An 18347-nucleotide genomic window follows, 5' to 3' on the forward strand; every position below is an offset into this window, starting at 1 on the left:
GTTGTAATCAAGTAAAGCAGCAAAATTTCTGTCAGCCAAAAGACATCCTATATTAACTTACTTGGACCGCCTGGGTGGCTCAGCGGTTGAACAACTGCCTTCAGCCCAGGGCATGATCCCGGAGTCCTGGGATCGAGTCCCACTTCGGGCTCCCTGCATGGAGCCTGCTTCTCCCTCTACCTGCGTCTCTACCTCTCTTTCTGTGTCTCTTGTGAATGGATAAATAAAATATTTTAAAAATATATATAACTTATTCACAGAAACACTAGTCTTTAGAAATGAAGACCAGTGGACCGTTCCCTCTAGTCTAGGTGGAATAAAATCCAGGGTATCCATATTCTGTTTCAAAGACTCTTAAAAGAGGAAAACCAAAACTATCGCTTTTCTTGGTAGGAACTATGTCTAGCAAACCTCAGTCAAGAAATGCAAACGTATTTAACTACACTGGAATTTACAGACTTAGAAAGGAAATGAAACAAAGCCATCAGGGCACTTAGATGAAAACTTGGCAATTAGTAACAAAAACACTGAGTTGGTTCATTTCTATATGCTTTTCTGTTATCTTTGAATACCGAGAATCTCTATCTAGGATGAGGGAAAGTAAATATAGGAAGATCGTTGAGGGTATGGTTGATACAGTTTTAAGCATGCTACCTGGGGTATCTGATAACCTCATCCATGAAATGCGGATAACACCTACATCAAAGGTTGTATGGTGCAAAGCCTAAAACTGAGGCTCCATATTATAGGCTGCCTTGACATTTGATAAAATAAGGAGGATTTCAATTAGCCTAACTACAAATTCCCATCCTCCTATTGTTCATGTAGATAAGGTCCCCAGGCCAAACAACCCTCCTTACCATATGTATCAGGTACATTCCTGCTTGTCCCTGAGAAGGTGGTTTCAGTTTCTCACTGAGTGATTCCTTGGAATTATTCAAACAAGCCAATCATAGATTCCCACAGGCACCCCGGGGCATCTCAACCTCTTCATGTGACAAAGCCTCCCTCCCACAGCCATTGTTGCTCACTCATGAATGCAACCTCCATGTGGCCCTGAGTGGTGTGCAGTGTTTTCTTGCCCTGGGCTGTGAGTATATATAACAAGTTGCTGATCTCATCTGTCCAATGCTGGGTGTTGTGTGTCTGGCCATCCCCATGACCCAGAGTTGAGGATCAGTTCCTCACCATGGGGTAAATAAGAAGCTATTAAAACAGGTAGTGAGAATAATTATATGAGTAAATACCTGTAAACTTCATAAAACAGTGCCATATTATCGACTACATATTTGCTATTATTAGAATTAGCTAATAGTGAGTTCACCGATCACAATGTAACAAGTCAAAATGTTTAAATGTTATCTAACAAGTTAAAGGAAAGATTTATACAGTAGACTGGATTTACAAAGCTACTAATTGGCTCACAGTGGTCCCTTAATTAAATATCTTGCTCAACAAATGACCCAGACAATTAAAAATGGAAAACAGAATTGGAAAATATAGCCACTTAACTGAGAAACACTCATCATCACAGTAATTGGTTATAGATACTCTTTAATGAGTAGATCATTTTTAAGAATTAAAATTTAGATTGAAAAAATTATTTAAAATAGTCACCAAGACCACATCATTCTGCCTTGAAAATAACAAAGCCATTTAATACTTAGTCTTTTCCACACACTGTATTTAGATGATCAACACTGTATTCATGCCTTCACAACTGTTAAAGTAACAATTGATAAGTATCTATAAAAAGCCAAAATAATATGTTTTTCATTTTTATCTCCTTTCACATTTATTTTAAAAATACATTTCTCTCCAACCACACAGTAAGCTCTTTAAAACCTAGGGCGTATTATATGTGTGTGTGTGTGTGTGTGTGTGTGTGTGTGTGTGTATTCATTCTTACAAAAATGCTGGAATGTAAATATTAAGTACTTGCAAATTAAATTATTTCAGAGGTGCCTGAGTGGCTCAGTTGGTTAAGTGTCTGGCTCTTGACTTCAGCTCGGGTCAGGATCTCATGGTCCTGAGAGGGAGCCCTGAGTCAGGCTCCTGCTCAGCAGGGAGTGTGCTTGAGAGTCTCTCTCTCTCCCTCTGCCCTTGCCCCTGCTGGCACGCATGCACACATTTTCTCTCTCAAATAAATACATAAATCTTTAAAAAATAAATTATTTCATAAAATAACCATCTTTCCCTATCTTCAGATCCTAATAAGTAACAATTCTAGATTAATATATAGTGTTCAAATTAAATATTTGATAAATTCTTGGAATTTATACAAGTCTATCTACCATGTGGTATTAAGATAGAATACAATGGCAGCTATCTTTTGAATTCAAAATCAAAGAGAAAAAAACCAATTTTCTGTTTAAATATTAGCAAGTATATCAGGTTCCTAAAGAGAAATCCTGGCATGATGGATATGATAACAGAGAGGAAATTGCTATCCAAACAGCTACAATACCTCCATTCATTTCCAGATTGCATTCATCGATGTCTACACATTTGAATCCTTATTAACCACCTACACACCCATTATTATTCCCTTGGCAATTTACCCACAGCTACTATGGATATCTATTAAATCTATGACCTTTTGTTTTTGTCTCAATTGGGCCTTTAATTTACCATCTCATTTTGGATTTGCTCTCTACACTTAAATTATTTGTTCTACTTATTATTTCAAAACAGTACTAGCTCTTCAAATTTTTATGAAACACACATTTATTGTGAAAATAAACAACAGACAATGAAGGAAAGTAAATAATAAAAATAATTTCCAGTAATCCCATCACCCCGGAACTGATATTACTAATTTTGGAGTCCATGCTTCTTCTTCTTCTTTTTAATGAATTAATTTATTTGAGAGAGAGAGAGAGAGCATGCAGGTATAGGGGGAGAAGAGGGACAGAGAGAGAGGGAGAGAATCTGAAGAAGACTCCCCACTCAGTTCAGAGCCCAACCTGGGGCTCAAACCTAGGACCCTGAGATCATGCCCTGAATTGAAATCAAGAGTCAGACACCCAACCAACTGAGCCACCCAAGTGCCCCTGAAGTCCACCCTTCTATATCTCTTTACCTTTTTAAAAATGAAAATGAAAACTTCATATCCTCTGGGGGAAAAAAACAAACAAACCTAGGCTTTCCACTCAATAACCTATTATAGACATGAGTTTACTTCACTACATAGATCTAATCCCAAGAGCTGTCCAATATTCCACTGCATTTATGCCACATACTTGTTTAATCAATTCCCTCATTAAGAGTAACCTCAGACTATTACCCATTTGCTGATGATACATTAAGGTAAGAGATGATTCAACTGGAAATAAACCCTATACTGAGATAAGGCTTAGTCGAGAAGGAAATAAATATAGAAAAGACAAAAGATTACAAATGATAATGTGGTCTTGTTCTTTAGCCCTGGCTCAACAGCACTCTCGCTGACCTTTACTGATAGCTTGGTGGCCCAACACTGAGAACCTCTTCAGTGGGTGTGGATACAAGGAGAAACAAGGCAGGCAGGCAGGTTGCCAGTAGAGTCTTTTTAAAAGAAATTATCTGTAGACTCAAAATTATAGGAAGCAGTTGGGGGAAAAAATAGGCATGAAGTGTTGCTTTTATTTTTAATCTTGTCATTGCTTCCAGTGTTCCCCCAGAGAATTCTATTTAAATATAATCAAGAATGACCCATAATTTAGTATTTTTATTCTTTATGAGAATAAAATTACAACTAGAGCCAGGCAACCCATTTTTTTTTCCTCAGGCAGAGGCCCCAATCCTAAACTTACATCTGAGCTGCTCAGGTTTTCCATTAATGTGAAGATGATAATTATCACTCATTAACTAAAGGAAAGAACTGTTGTATAGTAGCATTGTGAAGTGTTCGGAAAAAGTGCTATGTAAAAAAAAAAAAAGTATGTTATGCTAGCTTAATCAGACATGCAATAACTGACAGGAAATATTCTCATACCTTACTTTTGCTGCACTGCTATTTTAGACCATGAAAATGCCTTTCTAAATTTCCTTTTTTATGAGTCTCAAAGTCAAAAGCTGACTGCCCATTGCCATGGAGACAGTTCTATTTAAGGTACTATATTAGTCCTTTCCTCACAGAAGGATAGAAAAGTGGTCAATAGAAAAGCATCACTCTCCATGGGTTAGAATTAAGTAATTTACATATGTTTCTAGAGCAGCAAACACATAAATGGGAATTTGGGAGTGAGGGCAATTGAATGCAGTTCGTTATTTTTCCTGAGAAAGATCAACATGGATTAGATTTTACCACCAACCTAGAGACAATAAGAGAAAAATTCCCTTTTCCTCAAAATTATATGCAACCAAATAAGAAAATAAAATTATTTCTATTTACTATCCTAGAAGAACTGCCACTAGCCGAGACAATCTTGTCTTTCAAAGAGCAACCATTTTATCCTTTGGATTTATAAAGAGCCCACATATCACAGACATCCCTTAAGTTTCCTTTGTGTTAATTTTCAGATCTCCTGATTTGGCTTTCTGACATCCCATTTGTACCTGAAGAGTAAGCTACTAGTTTACAGGTAAAAGGGAATATCCATAATTTACACACATGTTTAAATTTGTCTAAGAAACTGGAAACAAAACACCCAATCTTTCAATCCTAAACCTGTAATTAGGACAAATATTACCACTTCTCCTTCTGTTTAAGAAAAAAAAAATGTCCAAGGTAATCTTCTCCTTGAAACCTTAAAATATCAATCTTCTGTGAAATAAAAATAATATAAGATGGTGAGGCCCACCAAAGTCTATCAATGTTGGTGCTGAAACACTATTTTTATGTAAACAAGCAATTCCCAAAGATATTTTCATTTAATTTCAGTCATAAGGGGGCATCTGGGTGGCTCAGCAGTTGAGCATCTGCTTTTGACTCAGGTCGTGATCCCAGGGTCCTAGGATCGAGTCCCACATAGGGCTCCCCACATGGAGCCTGCTTCTCCCTCTGCCCATGTCTCTGCCTCTCTGTCTCTCATGAATAAATAAATAAAATTAAAAAGAAAATTTTCAATCATAAAATAGCTTCTAAAACTCAACTCTTTTTTTTCCCCCTTAAGCTGAAGTTCAGAATCCAGCAGCAATAAAATAAGACATTATATTTCTTAAGGTGAGAGCATCTTGTACTAGATGGTCTCAAATCTCTATCTTTTTAAACAGGCAAAGAAATATTTCTGATTCTAGAGCTGGTACTACCTTTATTATCTATAAAAAATAGGGATTTTGTATTGATTCAATTTGAAACAATTTCCTCTTTTTACCATATTTCTCAAACAATTGATAATGCATACTGGAAATAAAATGGACACACATTATTTTGATTTGTAGAAACATCTGGTTAATAACTGTAGACCTGTGGTACTAGATCCTTAGGAGTGCATCAGGATCACCTGGAGGGGTTGTTAAAATACAGATGAGCAGGCCTCACCTCCAAAATTTCTGATTCAGCAGTGCTGGGTTGGGGCCCCAAACAGCGCATTTTTAACAAACTCCCAGGCGATGCTAATGTTGCTGGTTCCAGGATCACACTTCAAGAACCACTGCCCTAGGCATTAAACAAACTTATTAACTTATAGAATTGTTATTCTTTTAATATATCATTTTAATCTTTCCCAAAGGAACCATTTTAAATAAAACAATAGCTTCAGTCTCGGGGGTGGGGCTGGGGGAGGACAGTCAATCTTAGCAATTTGAAAAGGATATTGATTCTATCATAACCAAGTTAATTCCTAAAACTTGCTATCCAGTGGTTAGGGAGCTGTTTGGGTTACACTGACACTCAGGAAAACAAACCATGACCAAGAAAAAATGGCTGTGTCTCCTGTGGATTCAACTGGCCTTGAAGAGCAACTATCCACTACAAACTTGTGCAGATGAACTTAGTATTTGAATGTAAATTTTTCTTAGAAATGACTATAAACCAATTATGCATTACCTATGTTCCAGAAAAGGTATGTATCAAGTTTCTGAGTCCAATCTAGCTTCCCATTGACTTACATTTTCATTTTAGAAATCCTTTATCTTGAATTGATTGATCTACAGCTGACAGCACATTGCATTTTAGTTTTCAAGTGCTCTACAGCTCTGTCAAATAGTTAATTATCCATAAACACTAAAATGCATGAAAATGACTATAAGGATAGAATAAAAGGAAACAGCCTTTTAAAATAACAATATACTCCTGTATTTTATGGTCATGAAATGCATACCTGTCACCGACAAAGTGATGGGCAAGTTAGAAGTGCCAGTGGACAAACTACTTCATTCTCATGACATCGGAGTACCTTGCATAAATGGTAACACTGTGGTTTATTAAAAGCTAAATTGCTAAATGCCCAGTCATGACAGGTTCAAATTTTAGTGACACTAAAACAAAAGACATAACACCTGGTAGCACATTGACAGTAGGATTCTGAGTTTCTTACTCAGTTTTTTAAAAATTCCACTGTTTCTATAAATAACTGAAGTTAAATGGAGTTATCATCAAGGTACTCATTAATGATCAATTCTTTCCATTTGCCATTTTGACAAACATGTTCTCTGCAATAGCTTAATAAAGACCATTAGTAAATGAAACAAATGAAAAACACATAGATGTACTTACCTTTGAAAGCTTACCATCAATTAAAAGTATTTTCCATTAATAGCTGCTTTTACATAATAGGATTTGTTTTTTAAAACCAAGTGCATCAACCCTAAAATTTATGTGAAACCACAAAAGATCCTGAACAGCCAAAGCAATCTTGAGGAAAAGAGCAAAGATCACACTCCCTGATTTCATATATTACAAAGCTATAGTAATCAAAATAATATAGTATTGGCATAAAAACAGATACATAGATCAATGGAACAGAATAGAGAGCCCAGAAATAAACCCAAGAATATATGGTCAACTAATTTATGACAAAGGAGGCCGGAGCATACAATGGGGAAGAACAAGCCCTTCATGAATCGGTGCCGGGAAAACTGGAAAGCCATATACAAAAGGATGAGATTGTACCACTATCTTAACCCATACACTAAAATTGACTCAAAAGGGATTAAAGACTTGAATGTAAAACCAGAAGCCATGAAACTCCTAGAAGAAAACAATGGTTGGTAAGCTCCTTGACATCATTCTTAGTGGGGTTTTGTTTTTTGTTTTGATCTGACTCCAAAAGCAAAGGCAACAAGAACAAAAATAAACAAGTGGGACCAAATCAAACTAAATAGCTTCTGCCCAGCAAAGGAAACCATCAACAAAATAAAAAGGCAACCTTCTGAATGGTAGAAAATATTTGCAAACCATATATATGAGAAGGGGTTAATATTGAAATATGTAAAGAACTCATACAATAACAAAAACCCTAAACAATCCAATTTAAAAGAATGAGCAGAGGATCTAAATAGACATTTTCCCAAAGACATCCAGATGGCCATGAAAAGATGGCACATGAAAAGATGCTCAACATCACTCATCATCAGGGAAATGCAAATCAAAACCACAATCGGATATCACCTTGCACCTGTCAGAATGGCTATATCAAAAGGACAAGTAATAACAAGTGTCATTGAGGATATGAAGAAAAGGGAACCCTTGTATATGCTGGTGGGAATGTAAATTGATACAGCTACTATGGAGGACAGTATGGAAACTGCTCAAAAAATTAAAAGTAGAACTACCATATGATCCAGCAATCCCACTTCTGGGTATTTCTCATCAGAGACCAAAAAGACTGATATAAAAAGATATATGCACCTCTATGTTCACTGCAGCATTATTTACAACAGCCAAGAGAAGGGCACAACCTAAATGCCCATTGATGGATGAACGTACAAAGAAGATGTGGTATATATACACAATAGGATACCACTCAGCCATGAAAAAGAATGAAAACTTGTCATTTGCAACAAGGACAGCCCTTGAGGGTATTACGCTATGTGAAATACATCAGATAGAGAAAAACAAATACTGGATGGTTTCACTTACCTCTGGAAATTTAAAAAAATAAACACACAAAACAAAATCAAACTCACAGATACAGGAATAGATTGGTGGAGAGGGAAGATACTGAGGGGAAGAAGGTGGAAGGGTGGGCAAAACTGGTGAAGTGGATCAAGAGGTCCAAATTTTCAGCTTTCAAATAAACTAGTGGGGATGTAATATAAAGCATGGTGACTATAGTGAATAATATAGCAAAATTGAAAGTTGCTAAGAAAATAAATCTTAAAAGTGCTCATCACAAGAAAAAAATGTCATAACCTTGTATGACAGGTTATTAGACTTGTTGTGGTTATTGTTTTGCAATGTATATAACTGTCTAATCATTATGCTGTACACCTGAAACTAATATAATGTATGTTGATTATACTTAAAAAACAAAACAAAACCAAGAGCATCAGATTTTATATTTACTTCATAAATATAAGAGTAAGATAAGCCTAATCATCCATATATATCATTATTTGTGTTATGTACATTTAATTCCCCCATATATAATCATAACAATATGCAATCATAACAAGAGTTGGTCAAAAGAACTCCCTACCAGATCTAGTATGAAGCACAGGATATTAAAATGCATAGCTGTCAGTCTTCACTTCAATGTAAACTCTGATTGAATGAATAGGGTCTGAATCTTGCACTTTGTATGGGCTGTGTCATTGCTCTGGATATCATTAGATCTCAACCATGGAGGACATCATATACTGATACTTGTACAAATGTGCTAACATGGTAAATGGTGCTATTTTACATTCACTGACTAAATACTTGGTGTGAAATGTTTAAATCTCATCATCTTAAAAAGTATCCTGAATAATTAATGATTTTCCATTTTTAAATCATTGACAGACATCACTTCCGCTCACCAGAGGAGGAGTTTGCTTCCACTGAATTACCCTCCCCTTACACACACTGCCCATACCAACGTTCATACATTTCCGCATTTGGGTACCACCCTTGTCAGCTCTGGAGTATGTGTTTGTTTTCCTTACCATATGACACAGTTCTTGAGTGTCACTATGTTAATGTTAAATGAAGGAAAGTAGTTAGGACTTTAATAGAATATGACAATGAGTTCAACACTTTAAAATTTACTATAGAAAAAGTACTATGCTTGTTGCATTGCCTATCTGTAGTCAAATGAAATGTCTATAGAACTATCATATAGTCTCCTCACTCAAGACCTCAAAGATAATATGAATGACAGAGCTCTGAAATCCTAACATGAGGACTCTAATCAGCACACAAAATACATTCAGACTCTTGAGTAACTAGTTTTGCATTATGGTGTATCAATCCAAACCATTTATATAAATTAGGTTTTGCAAAATTCTCAAAATGTAAATGTAAGGCTATGTGATACATAATGTTTCTAAAATCAAACAAGGTGTGACAAGGTATTACTTCAAAAGAAGTAAAAAAAGCACTCTGTGTTTATAAGTGTTTAATGACCTGACTAATGCACTTTCAAGTATATTTAGTATCTACAAAGTTTTTAAAAAGTTTTACTTTAGATCCATCCAAATTATGTTATCTATCCAGGGACTAAATAGGTCATTCTAATTAGATGTTTTTACAAATGCATTATTAGTAGTCGGCTTTTGATTAATTTTGTACACCAATGAAAGTATAGTTAGCATGATATAGAAATGTATTTTTTAATGGGTACTGTTACTATCTATGTTAGTAATGAGCAGATACAATTCAGAAAGATCACCTAATCTAGGCCTCTGATGCCAAATTCCTTGTACTATCATCTACATCAGATCAGCATTTGAGGTTTCCTGAATGAATAAATGAATGAATGACAGATATTCATATGGTATGTGAGTGGCTTACAAATGTTAACAGCCTTTATATTTCTTGTCTGTTTAAGAGTATGAAGGCCGGGGCACTTGGTGGCTCAGTTGGGTAAGTGTCTGCCTTCAGCTCAGGTCATGATCCCAGGGTCCTGGGACAGAGCCCCACATCAGGCTTCCTGCTCAGTGGGGAGCCTGCTTCTTCCTCTGCCTGTCACTCTGCCTACTTGTGCTTGTGCCCTCTCTCTGTCAAATAAATAAAATCTTTAAAAAAAAAAAAAAAAGAGTATGAAGACCACGAAAGGGTAGTAACGTTGAGATAAAGAATAAGCATAAAATGGCAATGTATATATTTTTAGCAAACGAGAATTGTTTCTACATTGTTTGTCTAAACATATATTTTTCCTCATTTTTTTTAAAGATTTTTATTTATTTATTCATGAGAGAAAGAGAGAGAGGCAGAGACACAGGCAGAGGGAGAAGCAGGCTCCATGCAGGAAGCCCAACGTGGGACTTGATCGCGGGTCTCCAGGATCACACCCTGGGCTGAAGGCGGCGCTAAACCACTGGGCCACCCGGGTTGCCCATTTTTCCTCATTTTTAAGGGCACTAAATACGAAGTAGGTCTCTTGCATAAATGAACACCTACGAATTCATGCTAATCTCAGGTGTTCAACAATGTGTGTTGCCTAAATAATATTAAAACCTAGGCCTTGTGGTTATCTTAATAGCTACCTGATATAAAACAATAGCTTACAAGATTATTAACTATATAGGTAATATTCCATTAAAAAATAAAACTAACACAGACAGATATTCTGCACCCTACCTGGGAAGTCACCAATTTCAATTAATATATTATACAAAAAGGTTTATATAAAAGAATCTTAATATTAAGGGTTTAGGGCTGAGGTGCCTTTAGTGAACCACATCTTCCCACAAACTCCTCTCCTCAACATAAACCCTTTGTAAACTGGAAACTCCTCTGTAAACCTTCTGTAGACACAGCATACAAAATGTAGATGGGGGAGGCCAGTTGCAGGACACCATTCCCAGGGGATTTGTGCTTCCCTTTAGTATCATTGTCACCTTACTGTAGAGAGCCAAAATGAATGGTGGAAATGAGCATTCATGTTATTTCTTATCTTCACGAATAACTCTTTCCTACTGCAAAATATTACTAAAAACTGAGAACATTTCTTAGAAGTCCTTATTCAAGAAACAAAACACTTAAATTCAAAATGTTACCAGACAATGTCTTCTGTCAGATATGTTGGCAGTATTGAATAAATCAACATTACTGAACTAATGAATGACTGGTTGGCAAAAAGAAATAGGATAAAGTGCTGGAAAAATAGGGGAAAAAAACACATCCTGGGATTAGGAAGAATGATTGTATAATTAACAACAGACATAGATAAAAGAGCTAATTAGATAGGTCAAAACTGTCAATGAGAACCTCAATTTGTTTCTCAATTGATTTAATCATTTAAAGAAATTTGCATTTCTAATGTAAAAATAAAGTAGTAGAAAATATCTGAATTTGAAATCTCTTATTAATCTCTTGAGTAATCAAGTCCTATTAAGTTTCATTAATTTCATATTTTGTAAAAGTTGTTCTCATATAGAAAACACGGAATGTTAGAAAATGCAGTGTTTATATCTGTATAAGGAGCCAGGCTTTGGAGTTAGACCTGGTTTCAAATCCTGAATCTGCCACCTCTTGGTACTATGACCTTAATCAAGTAACTAAAGCTCTCTGAACTCTAATTGCTTCATCCATAAAATGTGAGTAACAATCCTTTATAGGTTCACTGTGATGATTAAATATGATACATATGCAGGGTTTAAATATTTAGCAGTCTATGGTACATAGGTGGTATTCAAAAGAAACTAGTATCATTACTGACGTTATAAAATGCACTTCCAAACCAAGAGTTATGATCTCAGATAATTACAATAATCTTCCATGAAATCCAGCTTTAGTTAGCCTTGAGGTTAATTTCAGCCTTCTCAATATTCAATCTATAACTGGTAAGAGAGATTTCATTTCTTCAAGTGACTAGTTTCATCTTTGCAATAGAAGATGTAAAGATAAAATGTTTTAGAAATGAGAATATGTACCTCCATTACAAGCAGCTGTTAATTAATAGAAAAAAATAAGTCTCACTCCAATGTATATACTTTAAGAAATCTCTGGTGCAAGAAATAATACGGCCCTAAATCAGCCATTTTTATACTTGGTCATACTTACTCATATATGCTATGTTCAGTACATTCTTCACGAAATGAAAGGCAAAATGCCTGTTACTAGTTATTAGAAGCTTTGAGCAAGAAAAGGCAAACTTATTCCAACCCACCATTAAATATCCCATAATACTCATGTGTCCCTCAGGGGGGCAATCAATATCTTAACCCATGGACCATTAAGTGACTCACTTCTGGGTGGATCTAAAAAAGTAAAAGCTAACTAAGGGGCAGTCTAGGCCCAGGAATAATTCTCTGGTTCAGTTACCAAGGGAGTGCCTGCTGGCCACCAGGATCACAGCTGGCTTGGGAGATTTCCAAAATAAAGGACTTGGGGGAAGTAGAAGAAGGAAAGCCTTAGCCAAAATAATATGTGAAAGAACTTTAGGAGGTGGCCTACAGAGAATCTTCGAAGTTTGAAGGTCTGTCCTTAGTACTCCCAAACTGCCATCCCTTACAGAACATTAGCACATTCCAGAAGGTACAACATGCATCCATAGCAAAGCAGTGGCCATTTTGCATTTCAGAGAAGGACCAATAGCTAAGGCCTGTGTCTTGACCCTCTTAATGAACTGACATTCTTCCTCCCTACTAGAACTTCCTCCAAAAAGTAGGATTTTTCACTGAAACATTCCCATGGCCACAAAGATGATAAAAATCATCTTTGCCACTGAACTTCTCAAAGTGGTTGTTCTAGAGAACAAAATATGACCGTAAAGGCATATCAGACAAATATCAAACATGTTTTGGAAAATGAGAGTAGTTCTCATTATATCAGATTACATTCTACCCAATATAAGTATATTGCCAATATCTATGAGTGATAGATTTTTAAATCAGAATTCTAATTTTGCTAAAAATAAACTATTAACCAGATCCCAAATAAGAGAAAACCTAGTAGGGGAAAGACAGATGTAAATAATTGTTAATTATAATTTAACCTGCTAAGTGTGAAAACTGCAGTATATTTTTGGGCAGAACAGAAGTCCTGAGAAGACAAAAAGGACAACAGTTTAAAGATTAGGAAGTGCTTTTGAGATGTCACAAGTCTTGAAGAAGATTTTTGAAAGACAAATAGGATTTCTACATGTTAACTGTAAGTTTAGATGGTATAGGATATATACTTTTAAATAGTTTATACCACACATACTTACACATTTAAGGCTGTGTGGGATGCATCACTAAACATTTTGACTTTGCCATATATTTACCTTTATATGGTGAATCCCACCTCCTCCCCCATCCCTGCCCTGACCACAGTGATATCTTAGGGACAGTCTAGAAACTGGTAGTCATTTATAGGTCTCACTAGATCTAATCAAATAAATAGATCCTTATCCCCATGACTTCAGGAACTGCAGGTAGTTGTTGTGTGTCATAGCTTGTATGGACAGGGTAACTACATCCCCTCCACATAAAATATAAAAAACCCTGTCTTTGAGGATTGCAGAATCTAGGGACTCCCACATTCAGAGCGGTCCTAATTCCTCTCTACAGTGGTGCTTTTCTTTATTCTAACAATGCTTGTTATCAGCAATCTACATTGACACTTCTCTGATTCTTTCTGGTCTCTTCTTCTTCTGTTGCTTCTCCCACATGTCTCAGCTTTCAAGAAAAAAGGCTCACCTGGCTACTTTTTTGTGTGATCCTCACACAAAATAGAGTTGTCTGGCTTGGCCTTATCTACATTTTCTGTCAGTGGTATTTAGCCTTTTATTTTCCACATGGACTCCTGGGAATTATATTTACATGTACCGTACATTTACATGAACTCTGGCTTAGCTATTTTCAACGGTCTTAGAACTCCCTCAAGCTCTTAAATTAAAAATTATGGAGGAACCAGAAGACCTTTTGTTTACATACAGGCTATAACTCAATATTTACTGTATTAGGAATTAAAACTGAGAAAATGTTAAATTACTTAAAATAATAAATCCATTCCATGTTAACAGAAGGCACATATTTTTATGAAAATAACTTTATTTTCCAAAACAAAAAAAAAGTGAGCAGTGACATTTAGGTTTTTGCAAATCTCTTTAGTGTCTGTTTAACAGAAGACAGCTGAATTTCATATCTGATTCTGTATTCAATCTGTTATGATGTTTTGACTGAATTATGTAAGGAAAATCTGGCCTCATACACATAAGAAGTTGGGAAATGAAAGAGTTAATTGTGAATATTTTTTTTTAATTTTTTTTTATTTGTTTATGATAGTCAGAGAGAGGGAGAGGCAGAGACACAGGCAGAGGGAGAAGCAGGCTCCATGCACCAGGAGCCCAACGTGGGATTCGATCCCGGGTCTCCAGGATCGCGCCCTGGGCCAAAGGCAGACGCCAAACCGCTGCGCCACCCAGGGATCCCCAATTGTGAATATTCTTTGATAGCACACCAAAAGTCCACAAGTAGAGCTTCCTAATGGTTAGTTACAATGTGAATCTGAAACCCTATCAGGAAACTTAACTTTCTATACCCTATTATATTAAAATCTATTATCTAGCATGCACTTTCAATGGATCTTTTATTGAGGTCTGATTTTGATAAACGTTTGCTAAAAAATGAGACAAGAAACCCTGAAAATTGAGGAACCACTGACAACTATCGTTGCTAGTAAGAGAAAGAATGGTCAGATGGAGAGTTTTGGGAATCTAAAGCTGGATGTGAGGCTATTTCCTGGCAGCTTCAGTACTGCAGGGGACCCTTAGAATATCATTTTATTATAAAGGCAATTCTAAGAATTAAATGAACTTTTTTACTAGTTGTATAACAGAGATCAAGGCGCTTAAAATTTTGTTTGTAAGAATCAACTGAGACAATGTGAAGGCACTCTAAAAATTGTAAAAGTCTAGACAAACTTAAGTCATAACCCAAAACTTTCAAAAAGGATAGAAGGGATAGAGATAGGGAGAAAAGATTAAGACACTTTTACTCCTAAAACTTTTCTCCTAAATTACAATTATTAATTCTTTGCCCAACTTCTATTAAGTATAATCAATTCTGACTCTTAGTCTTTTCAAACTAAATACTAATTTCCTTCATCTGCTAAAGTGTCAATAAGACAGTTTCATTTTATTTAATTATTGGGAAAAAATGAAAACAATGTACTAGATTACTATGTAAGAGGGGGAGGAATAGGTATAAGTAGAAATATGCAAATCAAAAATCAGTATGTTTATTCTAACCAAAGCATAATATCTTTACCTCTCATTTACAGCCAATAACTAAAAAGGGCAGGAGACTAACCAAATTACTCAATATGTATTAGAATATATTGCTACAGGGATCCCTGGGTGGCGCAGCGGTTTGGCGCCTGCCTTTGGCCCAGGGCGCGATCCTGGAGACCCGGGATCGAATCCCACGTCAGGCTCCCGGTGCATGGAGCCTGCTTCTCCCTCTGCCTGTGTCTCTGCCTCTCTCCCTCTCTCTCTCTCTCTCTCTGTGTGACTACCATAAATAAATAAAAATTAAAAAAAAAAAAAGAATATATTGCTACAACTCACAAAGAACTAAGGTATTCTGGGAAAATAAACAGGCTTACGTTTTCTTTACATTTGTAGTTATACTTTATGGTTTACAAAGGAGTTTAACTCACATTACCTCTCTAGATGTATGCAGCAACCTCTAAGTCAAATAGAATTTATCTACATTTTACAGAGAAAACTAGGCTTCAAAGAAAGTAACTAATTTGCTCCAAATTAAAAGACCTACTAGAGACCTGTAAAAGACCTATCAGAGACCATGGGCACACCTGGTGGCTTCCAGCATCACTACATTAGCAGTTATGTTTTAGCAGTTTACTTATTTGGTGGTAGGAAAGTGGGAGTCACAGCAGAATCTTTTTGACAAATGAAATTTTAATTGCACCCAAATTATGCAACATATAAATATACAAAACAATGATTTCTAATGTGTTTTAGCTACAAAGTAACAATTACTGTTAATAAGCTTGTCAACAAGTAAAAATATAACAGTAGAAATGTAACTTGAGTAGATATGTGGGGGAAGGATTTTTTTTTGAAGGTCAAAGCCTTCATAATCAAAATCAATGACTATCTCTCTTATCATTATCATATTAATCAAAAAGTTCAAATACATATACAAAGGTAGCAGAACAAGTTTTTAATTCAAGACCTGCGCTATTCATAATCTTATAATAAAAGATAAGTTTTAAAACAATTTGTTAAAATTTGGCAAAACATTTTTAGGTAGCTGTATTTTTAAGTTATAACTTAAGAACAATTTTAAATGTACTTAAAAATACAATCCAACTCTTGCATTTTGAACACTGAAACATTTTAGGGCTCCCTCTGCATAATGGTTTGCTATCATAAATTCATTGCTTGGTCTCTGCCTAGTTCACTTAAATAAGTGAAAAACTGGCTTTGACAATCAAAAAGATATATATAAGAAACCTGATTAACCAAGCATATAGCTACAATATCAGTCAAAGCCACCACCTTCCATTGGTCGAAACTTATAAAATTGCAACTGACAATTTCAATTATAAAAATGAGGCTCATTTAATATTTCCCATTTTATACTCGCAGTCTTTTCACTTAAAAACCCATCAGAAGTTGCCAAAATAAGTGATTATATACACAAAGTGGAAAGATGCAATAACCAACAAAGATCTATCACTAGAACTACCTAAACACATTAAGAATTTTTAAGTGTTAAATGTCCTAACTTACAGTGCAGTTTTATTCACTTCAGTAGCACTGGCTTCTCCATATTCAAAGAACATTGCAATATGCCCCCTTTTATTCATCAGGAGATGAGCACTGACAGTTACCTACCTTTCTTAATGCAGTTTGGTACTCCACTTTGAAATTTACCTAGTTGTCCCTGGAATTTCTTCAAGTAAAATGTATCTTAATTCAAAACTCACTCACTTTTCCAAAGTAAGTGGAAACATTTCCTCTTTTATTAAAAACTTTATTGACTTACTTCATTGATAACAGAACAAGTTAGACCTAACAGGAGTTATATATGTGAGGATAGTTTTTGTTTGCTTGTTCATTTGTTTCCCCATATGGGAAATATTCCTTTTCTAACCTAGGATACCAAACTAGGGATATTCAATATTTTAGGAAATCTTTCTATTTTAGAAGACGCTGCATCAAAGTTGCAAAGGCCCTTCTAATAATAAATGTGACTCTCATATAATATATAACTCAATTTTCAGACATTGGGCTAAACCAAGCTATTCCATTTGGAGATGAAGCCAGTTCCTTTTGAAGTTCCCCCCAAATTCAACACACTGCAACAAATTAAGCTACTTAAAGAAAAAGGTTCCCTGCCCCATAAAAGGTGATTCTTTCCCCCATCATTAATGAGGATTGTTACAGCGAGAGTAATTCACACTGAGTGTGCATGAGTTTCATTCTTCCTTATGAACTACATTGAACTAAAATTCAAAATGCTATGACTCACTTGGTTATTACTGAACACTTTATTAAGAAGAAAATATAAGATAAATTCAAAGAATCACATTTTCAGAGTTGGAGATGAATTTCCAAGTTCTATACTTTCTATCAAAAATAAACCACCTTTATTAGAAATAAATTCTTACATGCTATTTTTAGAATGATGAATTTAAAATGCTAAACACTTGATATCTTTTAAGAGAACTTAAGAAGAGCACCCTTTAAAAGCTACAGATGTGACCAAGTCATGTCAGAACTGGCTCAAACAATCCCATTTCCATCTAAAGTTATTTCATGCTACTGCATGAATCAATATTAAACATCTTGGAGTTACTAAAAACTGGTATATTGGCAAAGGTACATAGCAATCACAAAATATGAAAATGGTGAATGTCCATTTCCCATACACCTTTTTCTTTTAAGAATGACTAGAAGTGAGGATGTTCTTTCTAGGTAAATAGAAATAGTTTCCCAAGAGCTAAGAGAAAGCTACAAAGAACGCCAGCAAAATGTGATGGATCCATAGCCATGATTCTCTTTAAAGAAAAACTAGATTTTGTGAAGCCTAATATCACCTCCAAACATTTCATTAGCTTACCAAATTGACAGTCTTTAAAAAAAAGAAGCCAAAGTCAATAGTTCTTTTGTTTCTTATTCAGTAAACCAAAACAACCCCTCCCCCCGCCAAAAAAAACCTCCCTAGCTGTTATTTTAACCAGGCTTGAGTTTAATCAAACGTGTCTCAAGCAACATCTTTTTTTCATCTTAAAGACATAACTTACCACATTTGAAGTTAGGAAATAATAATTATTGTGTGTGTGTGTGTGTGTGTGTATATATATATATATATATATATAT

General features: G+C 35.4%; 1 protein-coding gene across 3 annotated transcripts in view; it reads right to left on the reverse strand.

Moving 5' to 3' along the window:
- The window catches only part of SESN3 (sestrin 3), a 70018-nt gene that overhangs the window by 49735 nt on the left and 1936 nt on the right, over positions 1–18347 (reverse strand). Inside the window, exon 2 of one of the 3 annotated variants that reach the window (XM_072726218.1) lies at positions 5465–5581. The exons of the other annotated variants lie outside the window; for them this stretch is intronic. Within the exon in view, the coding sequence (XP_072582319.1) occupies positions 5465–5515 (51 nt within the window). The 5' untranslated portion in view covers positions 5516–5581. The remainder of the gene's footprint in view (positions 1–5464; positions 5582–18347) is intronic. 3 annotated transcript variants of the gene reach the window in all.

The sequence above is a fragment of the Vulpes vulpes genome, chromosome 11, assembly GCF_048418805.1.
Source record: "Vulpes vulpes isolate BD-2025 chromosome 11, VulVul3, whole genome shotgun sequence".
In the NCBI taxonomy this organism is placed as follows: domain Eukaryota; kingdom Metazoa; phylum Chordata; class Mammalia; order Carnivora; family Canidae; genus Vulpes; species Vulpes vulpes.